Source organism: Mycteria americana, chromosome 1, assembly GCF_035582795.1.
Source record: "Mycteria americana isolate JAX WOST 10 ecotype Jacksonville Zoo and Gardens chromosome 1, USCA_MyAme_1.0, whole genome shotgun sequence".
NCBI classification, from domain to species: domain Eukaryota; kingdom Metazoa; phylum Chordata; class Aves; order Ciconiiformes; family Ciconiidae; genus Mycteria; species Mycteria americana.
Window position 1 is genome coordinate 181,427,915 of NC_134365.1, and position 23,135 is coordinate 181,451,049.

Sequence of the window (23,135 nt, forward strand, 5' to 3'; positions counted from 1 at the left end):
CTGGCCAGTGTCGCAAAAGTAAGCGTGACCGCTTGCCTCCTCAGTCTGCAGGGATTTAGTACACTCGGACTACTCTGTCCTCCTTTGACAAAAGGTTTTATCCAGATAGTACCAGACATTAATTACAGTAATTTGTTGTTAGCCTTGTTTCCTAAGGAAATAAGGCTCATACATTTACATTGTCCATTTGGGTGGACATCTGTCCCCCTTTAAAAACTTCTGAGTTGATGGGTAATTTCAAACACAATCGAAAGAACTAAAAAAACCTCGCAGATGTTACATTCTTCCAAATTCCATGAATACTGCTGGCTGAGTAAAGGAAAGGGAAAAAAAATCTGTAGTTCACTGAGGGAGAAAGGTATAACCTTCAGCATAGCAGAAGCTGGCTCTGCCAAAGAATGTGCCGTCTTTTGCCTAGTAGAAGTGAAATAAAAGGGATGGGGCTGAGCAGAGTAATTGAAGTGGTAGTATAAAGGAAATGAGACCTAAGCCTGCAGAACAGCAGACTCAAAGTTTTGTTGCTCATGGAACAACCTCCTTTCTTATATCACTGCATGATAACAAAGCTCTCAAATACTATCAAGCCGTCAAATAAAACGGTTGATTAAACTTCCTTCAGCTGGTTCCTTTGCATTATAACCATGCCACCCAAGAAATATCTATTAAATATACAGGCACTTTATACACGTGGATTATATTAGCGATTCATTACTAATTTTCTATGAAACTGACCACAGGTTTATTATAAACGATCAGGTTTATAATAGTTCACTAGGGATCACAGGGTAGCTAACAAGATCACCCCTCTGTTCCTTAACAGAATTTCTAAATGCATTTTTCTCGGATCAGCTCTTCCTTAGGTATTAATATTTCTTTCGTTAAATGAGCTCTATATCCAATGTTATTATTCTCTGTCTTCATAGAAAACATCAACATTTTATTTCAACAATTATCCTGTGCTGTTCAAATTAAGCTCTTTAATCACTATGGTTTCCTGAGGACTGATTTATATTGACCAGTACTACAAAAATTCTCTGTGACACTTAAAAGGAAAGTATGCAGTCTGAGCATTATACATTTCTGTTTATCTTGCCACGGGTGTTACTAGAGATCCCTATACTCATAATATTGTTTGTGCAATGTTGCTGCTTTACATACTAGTTTGGAGTCTTTGCTGGAGTTGGGAATATGACGCTGTGGAAGAGAGAGCAAAGCTAACTACACCTTTACCAAGAGTAAAAAGGACAGCATAAACCACACAACTGAGTTAATATTTAAAGAAAAGAATTTAATTTGGTATGCAACGTTTTCCTAGGAGGATCTTTATTTTCAATGCTATACATGTGAAAATAAGAATGAATAAGTGGCTCGTTATCTACATGTATAAAAAATATAAACATCCTATCAAACATCTGCAGTCACCCTTCATGATATGCATCACTGAAAAGACCTATGCCTTCACTTCTAATGAAAGAATGACTGCCTTTGTTTTTTTAATAGCACTTGTAAATGGTACTGCATTCATCCGTAAGTATGTGAACTGTGAACAACAACAGCTACAAAATCTATACCGGACTCCAGTATTGTGCCTTTAGATTTTTGCCCTTCTGCACGTCAACAGGTTAGCAGAGTCATCGTGTTCATCGTTCTTCGAGCTCTCAGTAGAAGAGACCAGCAAAACTCAGTGACTTTGCCTTGGGCATTTTACCTTTTAAAATTTTTACTGAAATTACTGAGTAATATTTAAGAAAAATATCATCTTCTGTGGCAAACCATCAAATTACTATTACATTTATGGCACCATCATTTTAAGCCTAAATGTAATGAGTTATCAGTAAATGAAGGGACCCATTTCCTAATACTAATAACACTTAGAGTTTTTAGCACAAACACAAAGATTAAAAATCACCAGTTTATGTTTTTATTACACCCATTTTTACTTAAAATATGAGAATTTCTGGGTCATCTGCCAGCAAACAGATAGGCAATCATTGATCAAAATACAGGCAATCTTTCTTTTAGAGATGCATTCAGCCACCTGGAAGTTTAGTTATGATTCACATTCAAGCAAATATGTAATCAATTTCAGTTCTACAAGCTGATATTCATATTCATTTTTTCCATAGAAACAGGTATAGGAAACCAGTAAAACATTACCATATTATGTACACAGCGTAATATGTAAATGCTTGGCTAGATATATTATGAAATTCTGTAGCACTAAAATGATTAAAAAACTAAATGATTCGTGTAAAATGTTTATATACTGTATATATATGTACACTAAATCAGAAGTTCAATTTAAAACTGCCCCTATTCATAGCTCCTATGACGGATTTAGTAAGCTACCAGATTCTTAAAAAAAGAAAGCTATCTAGAGCGAATTTGAACACTTTACTGAAAACTGATTTTATACAAAATCTTAAAAAACATACTTCAGAATTACTTAACAGAAACTAGAAAAAGACGGTCATTATTCTTGAGAACAGCATTGTACAGACCTAGTAGCTGTGATCAATGTCCTTTCACTTGTGGCATAAATAAGTTAAGCACAAAGAAATCATCTCGGAGTAAGGCATAGGACAAACAGGTTTCATTCCGTCTTCAGGTGTATTGGCCTCTCACTCTGTCTTATTGCTCACCTAATTTGGCAGGTATACATTTCTCTCCTTTTAAAAATACTCCATTATACAACTATCTACAACTGGACAATACCCAGCGCTTTTGTATGCGCATCTTCAATTTAATCACATTGATAAACAATCTCGCTAATATAAAAAAAACCATGGTGATGCAAATTATTTTGAGTTTTATGCGGCTGTGCATGCACTTAATGAAAGACTAAGGGGTGAACACAGAGACTGAGCACTGAAACTCAACTCAATACATATGTAGCTATAGCTCTTTTCAAAGGAATTAAGGTTTAAAAAATAAAACCCTACTGCGAAATTCTTTGGTTAGAATGCAAGTGCTAGCAGTATTTCTAAATTTGGAGTTAGAACAATTTATTATTCAAGAGTTTTAAAAATGTAACTTCAAGCCTTTAATATGTACCACTAAATTCTTCAACACTTTGGATACATTTAGGATATTTTTCCATGAAGGTCTGAACGGACAATACAGGTTTTTAAATCAAGTTCGGGTTTTAAAGGAAAGTGCTTTTGTATGCCAATCTTCACAAATTTATTAGAAAGAGCTGCTCAATCTTCCCTACTGTAAAACCTGCTGCTCAGATCATCTGTTCCAAAGCAAGCTATGGCTGCCTTCTCTGGGAAAGAAAGACTGTTAGATAGCACGAACCAAATACAGCTTAGAAGGGGTAATTTCCCCTGAAGAAAGTTGGCATCGTTCTTGTTTTTGTAAGGACAGGGCTTAATCCTTTCTAAGTTTGTCTAGGAAGAGGTACTTAACTCTCGAGCAGTGTCATTGCCCTGGTAGTACTGCCATGAAAACTAAGAAACTGGTTCTTAAAAAAGTGGTTTTGGCATCAATTACGTTGGCTTCAAAGTTTTACAGCACTAACATGACAAAACTTAAAGTAACAAGCAGGGTGCTCTTGATTACACTTATAATGTACATCTGCATTAATTCAACGTACATGATTCCAGCTTCCCAGGAAGCAGGCCCTACCTTCACTCTGGCAAGCCTGGCTTCATCTCACCCCCACTGTTTTGAGGGTGTTTAAGGAAATATGCATTGAGATTTCTATGCATATTACAGACAGTAATGCCAAGAGAATTATAAGGACTTCACACCACCCATGAAAGTTACGATTCACAAACACTTTAATTTTTCAAAGCGTCACTGTTTTACCTCTCAAGGGAATAAACACGTGTCTCTGAGGACACTTTATAGTTCAAATGGTTGGTTATCCAGTGAACTTGTCCTTTCATATCAGCCTTACGTGCCTGCTGTGCAGGCCCTGGTCCAGTTTAACAGCTTGGAGAGGGGAGTTCAGAGAGATAGGGAGCAGAGCGGGGAGATGGATGCAACCGGTCATGAAGGGCTACGCGCACGCCTCCTGCAAAAATACTCATCTCTACAGATGAAGTATGAGCCGGAGTGCCAACCCCTCACAGTCAGGCATCACTTCTCTGTGACGGTCCTTCACAGACAGGCATCGCTTTGATGGGGTGGGGGGATAAAATGGACCGTTATGGGTCCGCCTAACAAGGCGAAATCCCGCTTAAGGGTGTGGGGATGAGAAAAGACAGAAACTTGTCATGCCATCTTCAACACAAGTTGCTGAAAAGCAACTGAGAAGTTCCTCAGCCCCTAAATGGGTGGTTTTTAAAACACCCCACCCTGACAGAGCTATCCCTCAGCTCCTGTGCGCAGAGAGGGGCAGGGGCTGGGCACGCATGCACGCTTTCCTGGGACGGGTATTTGTCTGCTCCCGCTGCCTCTCTCCTTCCTCGCTACGGACACAGCTACTGGGAGGCATAGGAGGGAGGATGACGGTGCGAGCCGGGATACGGTGGCTGAGCAAGGACGTGGTGGCCAAGCAGGGACATGGCGGCCGAGGCACGACATGGTGACCTCCTGTCCCCGGGGCCATCAGGAGGCGCGTGCAGGAGGGGTGGGGGCTGCGCTGGGGGCCGACCCGCCTTGTGCGTGGAGGCAGGCACCGGGGTGAGGAAAGCGCAGGGGGACACAGCCCCCCCTCCACGTCCTCCGTCCTCCGGGCCGGGAGGGGACGGTGGGTGCGAGGGTGCGCAGGGGCCGCCGCCTGATCCCCACGCCACGGGCCGGGAGGATGCTCAGTCCCGGCAGAAGACATACTCGGTGTAGCTGGTCCAGATCTTGTCGTCGGCAGGACCGCCCTGCTCGGGGGCGAAGGCGCAGGTGCCGGTGGAGGAGCAGGCGGCCATGCGGAAGCCGGCCTCGGAGAGCCGGTCGAAGGCCTGCTCCAGGAAGTTGAACTTGAGGTAGTAGCGGGCGGTGTAGCGCTCGGGAGGGCGGTCGGGGTCGCGGCTCTCGTTCAGCGTCTCGCCGAAGACCTCCTTGGCCAGCGCCGTCTTGCCGCAGACGGTGATGCGGGCCACCCGCCGGAACTTGGCGTCGGCCTGCGCCTCCCGCCCGATGGTGTAGGAGCCCCGGTAGCCGATGGTGATGTAGCCCGAGCGCCGCCCGCCCGCCCCGTCCAGCGACTGGGAGGGCGTGAGCAGCGGCCCGCCCGAGGGGCTGCGGCTGGCGGTGGGCGACGGGGCGGAGGCCGCGGCGCCGCCGCCGCCTCCTTCCAGCGGCTCGGCCTCCAGGTAGCCGAGGAGCGGCGGCGGCGGCTCGTCGGCGCAGAGCGAGCCGTCGCGGTGCAGGGCGGCGGGGCGGGCGGCGGCGGCCCGAGCCTGCGCCAGGCGGCGAGCCAGGTCGGGCAGCTGGAAGTACTCGGCCTCCCGCTGGAGGCGGCTGCGCTCGGGGAAGTGCTCGGGCAGCACCAGCTGCAGGTCCCGCAGGTAGTCCAGGATGTAGCGGAAGAGGAAGCCGTCGCGGTCGAGGAAGAAGCGGCCCTTGCTGTCCCGGGGCAGCTCGCTGGGCTGCTGCTGCGAGAACATGCGCCAGAGCAGCGAGTCGCGCACCGAGACCACGGTGCAGCGCCGCGTCACGTACACCTGCCCGCCCACGTTCAGCTCCACGATCTCCGGGAAGGACGACCAGCCGCCCGCCGCCGCCGCCGCCCCGCTCCCCGCTGCCCCGCTCCCTGCCGCCGGCGACACGCCGCCGCCGTTGGGCAGCCCGCGGGCGCTGTCCGCCAGGGCCATACCGGAGGGAGCCCGCCGCCGGCGGGGAGCCGCTGCCCTTCCTCCTCCTCCTCCGGCCGCCTGGGCTCCGGCGGGGCCGCCGCCGCCGCCGCCCGCGGGGGAGCGCGCAGCCCTCCGCCGCTGCCCGCCGGAGCCTCCCGCCCCGTCTGTCCCCGGAGCCGCGCGGCCGCTGCCGCTCCGCTCCCCGCTGCCGCTCCGCTCCCCGCTGCCCGCTGCCGGCCAGGCGCCTCCGTCGGGCTGCGAGCGGAGAGCCCCGGAGGCGGCGGCGGGGCCGTGTTTATGTAGCGCGGCCGCACCTCGCGGGAGGCGTGGGAGGCTGGCGGGAGGCAGAGCCGAGCGCACGGGGAGGGGAAGGGGACGGCCCTGCACTGACGCAGGGGCCTCCGTCGTCGTCGTCGTCGTCGTCGTCCCACCGCGGTCCTTCTTCCCCGGCTGCGGCGGGGACCCTCTCCCCGCCCGGTGCGCGCCCGCCGCGCTCCCCTCGCCGTGGGCGGGCACCGCGGTGTGCGGCCGGCGGGGGTAGAAGCTCGGAGGGCTGCGGGAGCGCCCCGGCCGCCCCCACCCCGGCACCCCTCTGGGCTTCGGCTCGCTCCCCGGCCCCTCCGAGACGCCGCGTCTTTTCTCAGGCAAGAACCCCGCTCCCTTCGCCCCGAGGTGCGGGAGCGGGAAAGCGGCGAGACGCTAGTGCCCCGCCGAAGGAGCCGTGCTGTGCCCCTGCTAATCTTTCTTTCTAAGGCTTGTCCAAACCCTCGCCAAGTGAGACCCCCGACGAGGTAACCGTGTCCCCTCCCTCCTGTCGCCTTCACGGGGGAAAACGCGAGCGTGCGGCGCTGCCCGCGCCCGCCTCACCCGCGTCCCCTGCCTGTTTCTGGGCTTGCAAGACACCCTCAGTACGCGGGGTTTTAAGGCCCTTAAGGACCCCGTGGAAGCCTCCCGCCGCTCCGCATCCCCGGGGGGAAACTCGGCGGGAGCCGCAGCGCGCCCCGTCGGGAGGCACCGGGAGCGCCGTGCTGCGGGTGACCCGGCGCCGGGGCTGGGCTCCCGCGGGCCGGGGGAAGGCGCTGGCGGCGAGGGGGACCCCGGAGCGGATGGGGTCCCCTCCAGGTGCCTGTCAAGCGGCACTTCACCGTGAGAGCCTGGCTCCTCGTGTCTGCGTGGATATGTGTGTAATTGGGTGACCTTACAGCTCGGATTTAATTTGGATTAATTAGGTACATCGGGTTCTGCGTGAAACATAAGCACCTATTTAACATGTGTTGGCAGAGAGCATTTAAATTATGTTTCAGGCCTGTGCTTGAATTTCATCTACGTTTCTGTGTCTCTTTGCAAGCAACAGCAAAGAGCTGCTGCCTCGACGTACTCAGTTGCTCTCCTCTGGGAGTTCAAATGTGCTTTCTTCCTCGAGAGAACAACTGAAAGGACAGGAAGGTCTGAGGAGTATGAAGGCAACGGTCAATGCCTTTCTTTCGTAGGGGTGAAAGAAGTCCTCTCTGGGCTACCCTGCTGCAAATGCCCTAATGCAGTGGTCCATGAAGTAGAAATTGAAAGATGCAGAGGCAGGGGGTAGGAAGTCTTTCAAAAATTGAGAAGTGGGAGAGGAAGGAAAGGCAAGTTAGTTCTCAAGAAGCAAGCTAAGTTTGCCCAAGAGAAGAAGAGGAAGAAGAGGAAGAAGTGGGGGAGTTGAGAAATAAAAGTTTTGAAAAGGGAACAGATGACAAAGAAGAATGATGTGTCGAGGGAGAGCTGACAGGGAGATATTGTGGTCTAAGGAAGGAGATGGGGTGGACTTGGGGCACCAGACACTCAGAAGTTGCAGGAGTTTAATCTGAACAAGACTAAGAGCAGGGTAGCAAAGATGTGGAACATTACTTTTTCCATGTGGGAAAGCCAGCTGCCAGGACTTTGACCACCAAGTATTTTCATTTGTGAGAGCAAAATGGCAAAGTAGGTTAACTGATATTCTGCTGACATTTTGTAACAAGGAGCTTGTTTCTCTCTTTCTTCTTTTTTTGAGGGGAGTAGGAGAGAGGCAAAAACAATTCTGGAAGATCAGGGAAAAATAACATAAGCCTGAATGAAGTTGACTTGCTACCCGTTTAAATATCTGAGTTTGTCACTATAGAAAAACGGGAAAATAACGTGACCTATCTGCTAGCACACAGGGAATCTTTCTTTTCTTCCCTTATACTATTTTAGGATCAATTCACCAGACTAAAAGCACATGAAATTTTCACATTGTGGTTTGCTGGGGACAGCTTCATGGAGTTACTTTGACCTTTCAGTCTCTTAATGTGGCATCTCCCCCCACATCACCCTGCTCCCGGCCATACTTACCAAGAAGCCACCTCGAGAGCCTCCCACAGATTCATATTTTAAATGCCGCTTCCCTAGTGTGGGCTCTCGATTGAGAGCACTGTGATTAAACTGTGCACCCAGAAGATGAGATCATGTAATGCTTGTGCGGGCACTTACTCATAGCAGAATTTGCAGTGGAAGATTTTGTACCTACCAGCAGGTGAGCCTTACAAATGCTCCTTTACAAAGTTTAATTCATCTGTTAATTAAAGTTAATTTCTCTGGCATTAGGTGACTATTAATGTAGGTTAACAAAAATAGCACTAACATATTTATTAGACTTGAGCTCTTTTTTTTTTTTGCCTTGAGCTTTGTTAGATTTGAGACCAGACTTCGTAAGACCTGAGCTTAGTGGATCTTCCAGCTCATGCTTTCAGAAGCTTCACAGACGAGTAAGTTACGCTGCTCCTTCAGACATCGGCTCTCCAGAGCTTTACCTCCACCTGCCTATCGTCTAGTGGGAGGCCAAATGAGAAGGACCCACCATGCTCCTGTGCAGCACCGTATGATGTCCAAAGCCGTGCACATTATAGGGGATGGGGGGACAGCTGGAACAAGCACCCTACTTGGGCCACTGTCCCAGTTTTTTCCTTCGTGGTACAAACCGATCTGTCCCACTGCAGTGTCCTATGCCCCAAAGTGCAAGCTGACCCCTGACTCCCCTTCCAAAAGGAAGCAAGGAGCCTTCTCATGGGAAGATACTGTTCATACAGCCTGTTCAACAGTCCTGGGCAAAGACCCAGCTTGCAGTGTTTGTCTCTGAGATAGATGTCGTTTTCTGGGCTTAAAAACATGCCCAGCACTGAAATATCTGGTTTGAAGCAACTTCTTCTCAGGAGAATTATCTTCTCTGGGCATCTCACTGCTGCTTTATGCAAGTGAGGATGCTTTGCCTGGCTGCAAGGTTGTGGTTGTTGTAACTTCTTTTTTTTAACAGATTTTTTCCTCTTTTCACAAAATATTCAACTAGTTTCTTCTCCATTTCCTATCTCTTTTCATTTGGCTACGTTTGTCTCCAGTGAGGAGAACTGGACTTCATCTGGGGGTATTAAAATGGTTAAACATATCAACAATTTTTACTTACATGGCAGTCACTGGGTTGCATGACACAGTTGTAATCTCAGTGTTTTATTCCTATTTTGTGTGGGAGACAGTGAAATATTAGTACATGTAACATTCAAGGCTGCCATAGAATGCCTTGTAAGGCATACACCCCCCGTAAAGGGCATTAAATATTAAATATGTTCTAACGGACAGGCTAGGCTTTATGACAACAAGTGTGTAGTTGAATTTCTTTGACTGTGCAGTACCACAACATTTCTGAGCAATACCTAGTTCAGGTAAGACAGTCACATTTCAGTGTTTGCTATTAGCTGCCTACCAGAACTAGCTACGTGTTGGGTGCATGCTGTCTTAATCTAATGGGATCCAACAGCTTTTCTTCTTTTAATATTTTGAGAAGTTTACACTGGTTTTTGGGTGTTTGGTTTGGTTTTTCGGGGGGGGGGGGGGGGGGCTGTTGTTGTGTCAGTGTTTAGAAAGATGTTTCCATCACGATGGGATGAAGAATGAGCCCCTATTTTGCATTTTGGGTAGCGCACCCACGGGTGGTCCAGGCTTATTCAAGGACGATTTCCTTCACAAACCATAGAGGAAGGGTAACACCTAGTGGGAGTAAGCCCACATTGCAGTTAAGAAAGGGCTCCGAATTATTGCCAGCACGACCAGAGATACATAATAAGGAGAAAACTATGTGTTTTCAGTCACAAAAAGTAGGTGTAAACTATTATATTAGTGTATTCAACTTCTTCACAAACCAAGAGCACATTTTATCCCTGTTCTGAACTAAAATTGGTGGTTAGTGTTTATTATCTCTTCTTTCAGTCTGTATTGTGTGAAATGGTATAATATTGCCTAGAAAATGCCTAATTAGATATGAATAAATTGTTTGAATTTTTAATACTGAATTCAGTGAAATATTTAGCCTCCTGCATAAAGGAGTTAGTGATCTAAACAAAAGGAGTTAGTGATCTAAACTAAACCGAAGGCTCAAATATGCTCATTTAAGCTTCACAATCTTGCTTAGAGGATGCAGGAAAAAGAGTATGGTTAGTCCCACAGCAGAGTTTATTGCCTAAGAGTTGGGAACTCTTCACAATTTTGGGACTTACATGCTCTTAAAATGCGTGCAGTTCTGTAGGCTTGATTTTGACAGTCAATGGATGGCTATTAGATGAAACCTTTCCCATTTCTGAATCATTGTTCAGGGTGAAATACTCAATTATATACTCAAGTATACTTGGTATACGCAAGTGATACCAAGTAATGTTGCCAAAAACTTGAATTGTGCATTATTCCACCCAAAGACAGAAGAACTCAACTCCTCTGGAAGAGAGTGCTCTCTCTCTGCAAACTTGGTCTCACATACTTTATACACCTGGACAACACAAATACACAGATTTCCATATTTCATGTGAATTGTAGTGAATGTTACCTGTGAAGTTATATCTGATAATATGTGTTCATAGAGATTATTTTGCCTGTGTGTTTGCATATAAATTGAATATGTTTAGCTGGAACTGCATGTTCTAGGAAGTCCAGCTGCTATGAAAATACACGTGTTCAAGCATGGAAAATAGTGAAGAATCATAGAATAATTCAGGTTGGAAGGGGCCTCAGGAGGTCATCAAGTGCTCAAGCACTTTCCTCCTGCCAGTGTGGAGGTATCCTGCCAGATACCTCCAGATACCTGCCAGATATCCTGCTAGATACAGACATTGCTCTGAATAATATTGTGAGGGCAATGCTGTGCAGAGCGTGGGGGAGAGGGGGGGAGGGAGCAAGGGAGGGAGGACAGCCTTTAGCTGTGTATTCCATGTCCTTGGCCAATACAGAGCTACAGAGTGTGGCTGAGAAACATAATCAAGTGAGTAATTAGTGAAGTTCAGAGCTGTATTAATTTCCTTCAAGCACCTTTGCAAAAATTGGAAGACAAAAGGTGCCCTCTCAGTGTCATGGTGACATGCAGGTCAGTAAAGAAAAGCATTGAAGAGGACACCTTCCACATACATCTTGAGCATTGCTGAATTTGGAGGACACAAGAAAAGAGGCTATACACCTTATGTCAAATGTGGAAGTACTCCCAGCTGCTTCTTTTCAGGTGATATCTAGGAAAATGTGATGCTTGATTTCCTGTTTCGCTGCTTTGGTTAATTATCGGGCAGTTACAGCTCTGTCTGATACCAAAAAAAGCAGAGAACAGCTATATCATTTTATAGTATGTAGTGGTGTGGTATTTTACAGGCACAACATGTGAGGTTTTTCTCCTGTGCTAAATTACTCATAAGCCCTATGGAGCAGTTTTAAATCAGGGTTCTTTTTGTGAGCCTTGGCTCTCTGAAATTAATCTTCCATATCTCTGTGAAACGTTTCATTCACATCTTCAAATCTTCCCTTGGCGATTTTCCTATCTGTGGATAAATAGCATTCTGACCCAGCTTCTACCACAGCAATGACAGAAAGACAACCAGACCCTTGCAAACGTGAGTGGAAACTACATCAATCTTCTACATTAACCGTCAACGTGCATCAACAGCCTTGCGCCGTCTCCTGGAATTTGACAGTATGAGGATTCAGCAAAAGAGCTTCTCCTAATAGGGAAAATGCAACTCATTAGCTAGCTAATTAGGATATCAAAAACAACCTCTACTCCCACTTCTTATCAGCCTGCCTTCTTGTAGGGTCGGTCAGGCTTCAGAATAGGTTTTAGTGGGGGAAAAAGCACATTTTTTGGAGGGAGCTACAATCCAAAGATAAGAGCATTGGTTTGCAGAGGAGCAAGTTAAGAATTGTCCCTAAGTCTGTTTCTCTGAGAAGCTAATCACAAGGGTGGTATCATTCCTGGGCAGGAACTCTATCTAAGAGAAAATGCTTTTTAATGAAATTTTCAAAATTTACAGGTCTTGTTTATACCCTTTTCTTACAAAAATGTGTTTTAACAAAGGAATCCAAAATGTATTGATATAATTATTATTTTCAACAGAGTGATTCTTCAAAGGTAAAATAGCTAATAATAACAACGTCGGTGATTGTGTGTTTCGAGTTTATGTATTCTCTTTAGCTGTGATTATTGGAGGTATACTATTCACTAATCTAGCACTTTTCAAAATCACACCTGTGGTCAGTGAACAGTAATGAATGCATTTGCTTTTGCTTTCTGCCACTATGTACCAATGCAAGCTGTGCTTAACCACTGTTAACTCTTTAATTTGGATTAAAATAAACAAATGAAATGCAATCATTCATTTTGACAGACTCAGAAATTGAATGTTCTGCTTTGTTCTCTTTGCATCTTTTTCTGACTAATTCAATTTAAAATTCCTGTTATGTTTAATAGAAGAAATACCACAATCCTTAGCAGGGGTGCTTACAGCATCTGTAAAAGTAGGAAAGGGGTGGAAGCCATTAGGTGAAAGCCCACAGCAGGCACTCTAGTATAGATAAGTTGGCAACTGATTTTTGGCTACCTTAGCTACCTTTCTTGACTACCTAAGAAAACCGTGTTTGCGCTACTTTTTTTCTCTACCGAGACCTAGGCTCGTATCCTCAATGGCAGAACTGACCGTATTAGTGTCAAACTCTGCTTGTTTCACAGCCCACATAAACTAACGAGCAATATTAAACTGTCAAGGAATGAACAGCTTCACAACGCTTGTATAGTGTTTCACAGTCCCCTGCTTGCTCGTGTCCCCCCAGGGTATCAGTCCTGAAGGATGCTTTGAATACGGTAGAGGTGCTTCCAGCTTCCTACTGGGCTCCACAGTTAATTATCCACCAGACTTCATCATCTCTTGACACAGACTGAAATGAAATTAATGAAGTCTCATTAGAGACTCAGCGTTCACCTTCCCACCTGGAAGATGAAAAACAATTTATACACACATAAAGAGAGAGACACCCTTTATTGTTAGGATACTCAAACTTGTTTCTCCTCCTTTGGCCTCAGAGCACAGCCCTCCTACAGGGAGGGTGCAGCTCCACAAGCTCTTGGCTGCTCCAGGCATCCTGGAACATATCCATTCTGTCAGGACCTTGCCAAAGTACATGTCACTGATGGCTATAACTAGGGTTCATGCCAGTGGGGACATCTGTGAGTGAAGGCTGTAATTAGATACTCTTAGCTCCTGCAGGCAGCATATCTCAGCTGCACAACCTATGCCAGAACAAGACGCTGGACCTCCTATTCGCTGATACCCTCCCTGACCTGCCACGTAAATTAATGTGTCAGGGAGAATACATTTCTTTTCACTTACTTGGCAGGGGAAATTATTTGCTGCCTAACTGCCAAAAATCTCTGCCTAGGCAGTGAAATAACAGAAGTCAGCCTCTGCTAGGGCCAAAGTTGAGTTTGCCAGAACATTTCCTTCAGCCCTCATCCCCAGCAGCATTTCCAGAACTTCTCCTACCCATTATCCACTGCGTAACCCAACTTGATTTTCCACTTGGACTGAGCCAAGCTCAAAGAAACTTGGAATCAACTTCATCAGGCGTAGGTGATGGTTCCCCAGCTTCCTGACGTGTTGTGCTAATGAGACCTGACTGCCCAAAGTAATGAAAAGCAGCTGTTTCTTACCTGTAAAGAAAAACTGAGAGTTGCTGCAGTTCATTTGGAGGTGAGTTTAATAAGGCTGTCTTCCTTCTTAGAAAAGTTCACTGCATGTATTTTGCTCTTTAGTCGGAGAGGCCCGAATAGGATTAAATTGATATGCCTAGAAAATTCTGAATGTGCTTTCCTGTTTCAAGTGTTTACATAGAGGGATTACCACTCTGCTTTGTAGGGATTTCCTGTAAGATATTATCTGTCTACAATATCTGGGGGTTTCAGTCATGTATGTAAATATAAATAATACATTATTACTAAAAATGTACATATCAACAGAATAAATGTTTGAGGGACTGTCAGGACATGTAAGAAATATATGGAATGAAGAGTGTAAGTGTTTAGATTTAATTAAGTTTTAATGAAGCAAACGTCTGAATTCACAGACAAATCACAGCCACTTAATTCCAGCAGCCTACATACTCTTTAAGCCCTCAGGAATATAGGAATTAGATTTTTAAGAAGCTCTCCTCTCTTTGTATACCTGCAAGCTGTGGACAAAATAAAGATTATTTATGAATTACTTATGAATTAAGCACAGAAATGATCTTTCCTGTATCTGCAACAAAACAATGGCAGGAGTATATGCCATAACTCTTTCCAAGCTAGCAAAAATTTATGCCCATGCAAAGGAAACTGCTTGTTTGTTTTCACCTTTTAATTTTTCATGTATGTTGTGTATGTACAGTTTTTGCCAAACTGCCTTTCTCAGAAAGTGGAAAGCTTCCTTCATTATTGTTTGTATTTTTTAACTGCATGCCACGAGTCTAGATTGTATCAGAACTGAGTCCCCTAAATGAAATCCTTTCAAATAAAACAAGCAAAAAAATCTATTCATCTCAAGGAGGTTAAATCACATAGAAATAGGTTGAGATTATAGGATGGATCTTAGTGAAGGGGGAGCTTATCTGAGAGGCAGGAAATAAGCATAAAGCCTGCAGTCATAGTGACAAAAAAGGCTTCTGGAATAAGAAAAGATCTCTTTGTAAGTCAAGACACTGTGACTGACAGTCCAAAAAAGGAAAAAATTAAAATTGCCAAGCATAAGGCTTGTTAAGATGGAAGAGGAGAAAGGAAGAAAAGAAATATATAGCTAAGGAAAAGCAAAATAAGTACAGAACAATTATTTCTGTACTTTATGAGCCCTCAAGTTCATATTTTCAGTATTTTAGAGGAGTACAATAGCTACGTAGCCAGGTCTTTAATACTGTATATAGATAATAAATGTGGTTATTCAGACCTGCTTGATAGTGGAGTGACTTTAAACAGTAAAATACTCATCAGTAACCTACCCAGGTGACCTGTCTTCTTAACCTCTCAGCCTCTGTCCTCAGGTCAAGGCTGATGTGGCTGTCCCCTTGATTTCTAGTGGAAAAAGATGATGTTTGGATCACTGCCATTTGACACCAGGAGATGTACTAATAGGGCATGTTCTGATTACTTTCTCCAAGAAAACTCTACCTTCTTCCTTTTACTATGCTGGTGCTTTTTTACATCATCCAGAGTGAATATATTCAATGCACTTGTTTGGGGTTTTTTGCTTTGTAGTAGAAAAAGATGTTTGGGAAGCCAGAGGAGGTGCTTGCCTACAACCCTAAGAGTTGGCATCTCTGCAGGTACAAGAGGCTAGATTATCGACAGTGCCAAATTAACAACACATCACGCGTCCAGAGCAGGGCTCAGGAGTAAGATGGACTGGAGGACCATATGAATGGAATGGAGAGGGTCTTCTGGTAGCTGTACAAAGCAAAAATATTTGTAACTATGTTTAATATTAGTAACTATATTACCCATAGGAGCTCTTCAGAAGTGAGCTGGGTACATTCCAGCAATACATATTTGATATACAGGTTGGGAAACGTCAAGGTAATCTCATCTATACATGTTATAATGACAGACACTCTGTAAAACTGATTGTACAAAGGCTGCCCAACTAGTTTTTCTCTGCTTCATGTAATTTGTTCTTCTGCATAAAACCTTTTTTTCCCATCCGCTGAGCAAAAATTGTTTTGCTGATATTGTGCTTTCTCTGTGAAGAATAAAATTTGGTTTACTAATCTCAGCCGGGTATTGTCAGTAAGCTTATTGAGCATTTAAACCTTACAGAACACACCAGCTTGAGCTAACACCTGGTTTGTTCCGTCCACCAGTCCTGCATCTTGAGTGTTCTTGTAGGATTTAAACAATTCCTCTTCTATATAATATTCAGCTTACCTGGAGAACAAATACTAGGTTCTATAAGAAAATTTATGATGCTGTAAAGATTCTTGGTTGAAGACACGAAGCTAATTAGCAGTCTTAGCCACACAATTCCCACTTACATTAATTGGAGCTGTTTGGCTCAATCTTGGACTAGATGATTGTTGTAGGTTCCTTCCAAATGAAATATTCTATTCTATTTTCCTCAGCTTTGGGTATCTCAGCCCTTGTTATTATGCAAATCATAAATCCATCCATACTTCTTCTGGCAAATTGCTGCACCAGAAAGCACAGCTAATTTGATTCATTAATCCCTACCCCTAAAGCACAAACATCTATCACCTGAGCTAGTTAGTCGGTAGGTTTGTGCTCTTTCAAGCTGCTGTGTCAGAGCGAGAGACAATATACTGGTAAATGCACATGAAGTCTGGATATGTTTTGTCTGCTAACCCTGCATGAATAAGCAAATATGTACTAATTTACCCCATATAATTTTTTCTTAACTCCTACTTTCCTTTCTCGTTAAGTTTGAACTTCATAGTAGCTATATTCAGATGATTTCCCAAGTTATATTCAGATGATTTCTTGATTTTTTTTTTTTTTTGTGTGCATCATGTGTTTTAACTTGTGTGGAAGTATCATGTTCAATGTCATAATTTGTGTTAAGATTCATAGTAATTTTCTTTAGAAAGGACTCTGAGTACGTTCACAGTACTTTGGCTGGGCAAACCTCCTAGCCTGATGCATCCAAATGAGGTCCCAGTCAAATATGCCTTAGCTGGGAAATGCCAGGCACCTCGCTGTTCGGGAGGCAATGCAGTTAGTCCCTTTCTCACAGCTGAGAATCATGCCTAGCTGTGGAAATATTCCTTTGCTGCACTCTTGTTCAAAGCACAAGTGCTAGCAGCTAACCTGTTTGAATTTGCACCGAAGGAGGAAGCAAATACATTGACACGCATTTGTCCCAGTTGGCTTTTCTCTGACATCCTGAAGTGTTTTCAGACATAAATAAAAATGACTGAAGGCAGTAGTAGAGCAGGGCTCAGGTTCAGGGATTTGAACGATTTATGAGCGAGGACTCTAATAGGGACAAAAGAACGGGCTTACAAAGCAGTGTTAATATACCTCAGGTAGTGAAGCAGTGGGCCGCTTGTCTTGATAAGCAAGGGTGATCCTGATTCAAAGCATCGGAAGACAAAGTATAAGCAGGTTGTAATGCCACACTGTGTGCCAAGTGCTGGTTTTAATGTGAAAAGCAGTTTTCTTTAGAATCTAGTACAAAGAAGTGATGATTTGCTTTCTAAGTAAATCATTTGCTTTTAGATTTGCTTTCTAAAAAGCCAGAAAGCAAATCTTTCCTGGTGGAATCCACATGCAAATGTAAATATAGAAGCTGAAATTTTGGCCTCTCTCGACCCAGTGGCACAGTTCCCTGCGGTTTGAGCCAGGATTTCACCCAGCATGCGTGACTGAACACGCTATATGCATGCCTTCCTATATACATTTCTTTATTTCATCTAAGCATTTCCTAGGAGGAGATCTGAAATTTAATTTCCCGAACAGTGCAGTGACTTTCCTTCAAAATTTACATATGCATTGTTGTAAGACAAAATCACCAACCTTTTGGCAGTTTCTGGCAACCTTTGCAACTCAGTAGTTAAATCACAAATTCTAATTAAATTCTTTAATAAAGTGTCATTGAAAGCTCGAGGGTCACAGGCCTAGCTCTTAAAACTCCGGTATAGTTTCTTTAGCACTGACTTTATAGCGACCGGAGGAGTACCCCTCCCTAGTCAGGTCTGTTGTGACTGAATTAATCTGGATGAACTGTGTCTCTTGCTAGGCACAAACATCGGTGCCCCATTTCCACAAAGCTTTAGAGCAATAGTAGTAGCTATTAGCTTGTACCAATAATGTACCATTTTAGCACTACAAATGTTGTGATAGTTTCTATTATGACCTTAAAACAGTAACTCTTTGGGCGCATTTCTGATAGTATTTATCAAGGGCAAGACTTCTAAGACTCCAGCTAATAGTTTCAGCTGTATAGGACAAGTGATATAGGAAAAAATGTAAATATATGCACTATCAATTTTAGGTCATGCATTTTAATATGATTTTGATCTTGGTTTTCTTCTGTGTTATTCTTTCTACTATTACTCTTTCTGGCTATTGTCCATCATACCTTTCTTTAAGGACAGCATTGTTAATATAAAGCCTTAGCCTGGTAAGATGCTGATTGCCTACGCTTTCAGTAAATTCCTAACAAAACTCTTTACACTGAACTAGCCAAAGATAACAGCATCAAAGCCTGTGACTACGCTGCAAAACAGGTGGCAAGATGGCTTGTTTTCTTTTTGAAACTGTGACAGGAGAGTAATGAAGGCTTATTTTATTTCCAGATGCTTTGTAAAGGACAGTGTTGGTATTTAATTTTATGGTAAATATTTTTTTTAACTATTAGTTTTTAAATTCTTTTTTTTTTTAAATTTACTCTTACAGCAAATGTACTTTTACAATAAATACCAGTTTTTACCACCCAGGCTGTGGTTCCCAGGCGAGAGTGAGCGCCCTGTCCCTGGGAGCAGTAGGTGGCAGTGCTGTCCCTGCTCGCCGTTGTTAAGGCCCTGCAGTAGCACAGCTCGAAGAAGCCATTTCATGAAGAATGTTTAATAGTTCAAGTTCCTTCAAACAGAGGCACTTCTGCCTATGGGCCGTGCCAACTAGCCTCATCAGGGTGGTGTGAACTTACCCTCCAGACTCTGAACGGTGTCATTCTCCGTGGGAAATTCCTCCGAGTCACAGAATCACAGAATCACAGAATCGTATAGGTTGGAAAAGACCTTTAAGATCATCGAGTCCAACCATAAACCTAACACTACCAAGACCGCCACTATACCATGTCCTTAAGCACCTCATCCAAACGTCCTTTAAATACCTCCAGGGATGGCGACTCAACCACTTCCCTGGGCAGCCTCTTCCAATGCTTGATAACCCTTTCAGGGAAGAAAAATTTCCTAATATCCAGTCTAAACCTCCCCTGGCACAACTTGAGGCCATTTCCTCTCGTCCTATCACTTGTTACCTGGGAGAAGAGACCGACCCCCACCTCTCTACAACCTCCTTTCAGGTAGTTGTAGAGAGCAATAAGGTCTCCCCTCAGCCTCCTTTTCTCCAGGTTAAACAACCCCAGTTCCCTCAGCTGCTCCTCATCAGACTTGTGCTCCAGACCCTTCACCAGCTTTGTTGCCCTTCTCTGGACACGCTCCAGCACCTCATGCATATAGCATTTGCTCCAGTGTACGTAGCCAGGAGTATAGGTATATAGCAAGGAGTACAAGTGACTTTTCATTACCTTTATTTTTAACCCAAGATTTATTACCTAAAAGTGAATGAACTGTACATCTTTACTGATGCCGTTGGCAGCCTTCACTGGCAGGCACAGTTGCCATCTACTCCTAGAGGTTAAAAAAAAATTTTACCACTGTTACGCAAGTAAAAAAATTGTTCCAGAATCACGTGATTAATTAGCAATCACTTTTATTTCAGCTCTCTTCTCAGCAGTAAATACAGTAGCAGTGTCATTGACAGGAGCAAACACTACTAATGCAATAAGGCCAGTGCTTCACCACGTAAATAGAAGTCTGTCAGGAAGGCAGCAGACAGGATGCCTCACCATGCCTTTGTCTTCTCCAGGTCTGCTAACTCTGTTTGCAGTCCATGGCTCTGAGGCCAAGTGAGACTGGCTGGCTCGTGCCCACTCTGCTAACGGCTCAGGAGCAGGTTATCTTGGAGACCGAGCTAACTGAAGTGGTCCAATAAAGAGCCAAAACACAAGACTAAAGATTAAGCAATGTAGATAATCAGGGGTCGAAAACCAGAGCTCACCCCCTCATGCTCTTCTGTTTATCAGTACAGATATGCCAAATAGGACATCTGCTACCTGCAAGGAGTGGGGCAGGACTGGAGGAGGAGGGGAGCAGGGACAGGGTGACAGCATCTGCCTTAGCTTCTTGGAGAGCGGTGGGGAGAGGAATAGCTTGTTGCAAACTCATGGTGGGAGTAAGCCAAAGACCAGGCCTTCATGATGGGTGTGATGAGGTACATCAAGTGGTGTCATCCTTTCTTTTTTTTTTTCCTTCTGCTTTTTTGCCCTTATTTTGAATGACCAAGACAAAAGCAGAACCAGTAAAAACAAGAAATGTGGTCTGTGTGGCCTCTGTTATCCTGAGAGCATGCACATAAAGGATGAATTAGGCCTCTGAAGTTCAAGGGAAGTAAGTAAGATAAAAGGCACAACTATAAACTGATAGAATAAGTGAAGTAAAATATTATTCTTTGAAAGGATGAGATGTGAATCACTGAGGTCAGCAGTTTCAAGACATGCTAAAACTAGATGCCTGCATAATCATCAAAACATTTCTGTCAGCTTATTTATTATATACATATGGAACTGGTTTTATCTTTAATTTGGACTCCTCAAATGGGGCATCTGAGTTACCTGATGGGCAATATATTTGATGCAGTGTCACCAAAATAAAGAAAATCCCTGGCCTTTTAATGTTATACCCTGAAAAGACATACCTGTCAAACTGGAGACACTTGGAAGTTCTCCCTGAGATTAATTTTGAAATTTATTCCTGTAAGTAAGGGTGTCTTATGAAATGGGTTTTTCAGAAGGGGTTTGGATGGGAAGTGGTATTTTGGTGAACTGGCTGAGGAAGTCATTCCTTCCACAAGGGCAGAGGGAAGCGGGAGAAGGAAATGAGCAGAGGATGTTGACCCAAGGGCAACTGCCAGGACTGAGAAAGGGGAGATGGCTTGTGCACGACCCTGCTTTCAACTCATAAAGTAGATGGGCTGCATCTGGCAACAGGGGAACAGACAGCATCAACACAGATCAGCATTAAGTGAGTGAAATGAAATTAAATGAACACACACACACAGAGGCCTGGAGGAATTGCAGACCCCTCTCCAGGATTTTCTGTTAGCATTTTCTTCTCTCCTATTCCATGTATCAGTAATTACTGCCCTTCCCATTGAATTATCCCTATGATAAAAATACACCTCTTGTCGGTCAGGCAGTCACAACCATGCATCACACTGCTGAATCAAGATCACAATGGCTTTAAAAATGTGTGACTGACAACAAAACTTCAGAGCAAAAAATACACAGAGCCCAGCAGGGAGAAATACAGAAGAGTCCCATCTGAGGTAAAGGAACTGATTATTTTATGATCTGTCTGCAAAATTCAGCATTCTCACACACAAACGGAAAGAAGACGCTAATGCTAAAGGGCAGAATGAGGAACAAGTTAAAAAATAAACTATGGTACATGTCACAAGAGGCTGTCAGTGCAGCCTTCTGACTACTTAGCTCGCAGAGGCAGTGAAGTCTTTTGAAGTTTCCTCTCCTTCTTTAATCAGTCCCATCAGAACAAGTAGATCCCAGCTTCAAAGGTAGCAGGGCTTGTCAAAGAAGAAAGCTGCCCACTTCTCAAACCGCGGATGGCAGCTTTATGTCCCACGGTGGTGGTTCCCACGTGAGGCTGCGCAGCATCAGCAGGGTGGGCGTGATTACACAGCAAGTTCTGGGCTTAAGAGTTCTTTGAAGGGCTTACACGCTCTCCCTAAATTATTATTGATCCTCTCCCTTTGACAGGACTTCCGAAGACTTGAAAAGATACTCCGTGAAGCATACTTCTTAGCTTGATCCCTCACCTGTAAAGTCTAGGTGAATCCACAGACTTGCTGCATTTCAACTGTTTTGTCTAGTTCTTTAGATAACAAAGTTTTATTAATTAAAGTAATTGGCATATTTTCTTAATAAATGCCTGTAAAATTTTTTTTGTTCTATTCTTCCTACAAGGCTTTTCTCAGAACTTCCCTACAGTAAAGGGAGTAGAGAGTTTTGTATAGGAAAGCTGTGGTGTTTAGTTTGCCCACAAAACACTTCACTAGAGAACATCATTAATAATGGCATTTATTGACTATGGGGAGACAAAAGGTTAAGTGCATTTCAGTATTTTCCAAATCTGATTCATTGATTCTGCAGCCTGTCATTTCCGGAAAAGTTTTCCAAAAAGGAAAAAAAAAAAAAAAAAGTCCTGAATACAACACATCTCTCTGCTCCATTTTAACTCCAATTTCACACTTCTGCAGTTTGAATATGAACATCACTTATATTTCAACAAAAACTTGCTGTTTGTTATACTTTTCTTCTGATATATTAATGAAATCGTGTATCTCGGTGTACACATTTCCCAGCTGGTGACCCTACTTCCAGATGGATTTCCATCGTGCTTGAACAACTAATTGCAAGTGTTGCAATCCCATTTGCGGTCTGAACCATAAGCCTGGGAATCACCTCTGAAGTATGACTTATTCTCATGGGCTTATTTTCGTGGTGTATTTAGAGACCAGCTGTGCCAATCTAGGAAGTTTTCCAGAATACAAAGCAGATCATGAGCACCGTGTCTAATAATGTGTATGTGGACAGTGTGTTCACAGATGCTTCTCTGGTCTTCAACAAAATATTAGTCAAATACCACTATTAGAATCTGACCCTGTTCTTGTTAAAGCCATTTTTCCAAGTAGTATTGAGTTCAGTTAGAGCTAATTCAGGCAGGATGGGTGAACTTGGTAAATTGTGAAGTCAGAAAAGGGGAGGGATGGAATGAATCTCAAGAGATCATCTTCCAATTCACCTCTGCACCGAGGCAGGATAAGAAACCTTGGACTAATCCTGGCAGACATCAGTAATACACTGGTAATGATTCCAGTGAAGGAAATTCCAAATATTCTTATGCAGGGTATTTTAATGTTTCAGTACCCAGTACCCTTCCTGTTATAAAGGGTTTTTCCACATAAAACAAGAATCCTTGATAAATATTTAGCAGATTTATTTTTGTCTTCTTTCTCTGCAGATACAGCAAACTTGCTCAACATCTTTTTCTTCCTAAAATATACAGATTGTATTTCTGTATCATGCATCTGTATATGGTGCACTTTCACTTTAAAGCTAAGTCAGTCTGAAGATTAGCTGCTGCCAAAATGACCCACCCTACTTTTTTCCCCATTCGGCAGCCCTCATGTGATTGTGATGAACCAGTTCAGAGGATAAAGTGGAGAAGCTTCCAGTTCTTTTGTAAAATGAGTTTTCT

At 43.9% G+C, this 23,135-nt stretch overlaps 1 protein-coding gene across 1 annotated transcript; it reads right to left on the bottom strand.

Moving 5' to 3' along the window:
- Positions 1-1,286: 1,286 nt before the first annotated feature.
- KCTD12 (potassium channel tetramerization domain containing 12) lies at positions 1,287-6,081 on the bottom strand. The gene has a single exon (XM_075488356.1). It carries the CDS (start codon positions 5,757-5,759, stop codon positions 4,761-4,763), a length of 999 nt encoding a protein of 332 aa, XP_075344471.1. The 5' UTR covers positions 5,760-6,081; the 3' UTR covers positions 1,287-4,760.
- Between the last annotated feature and the right edge of the window lie 17,054 nt (positions 6,082-23,135).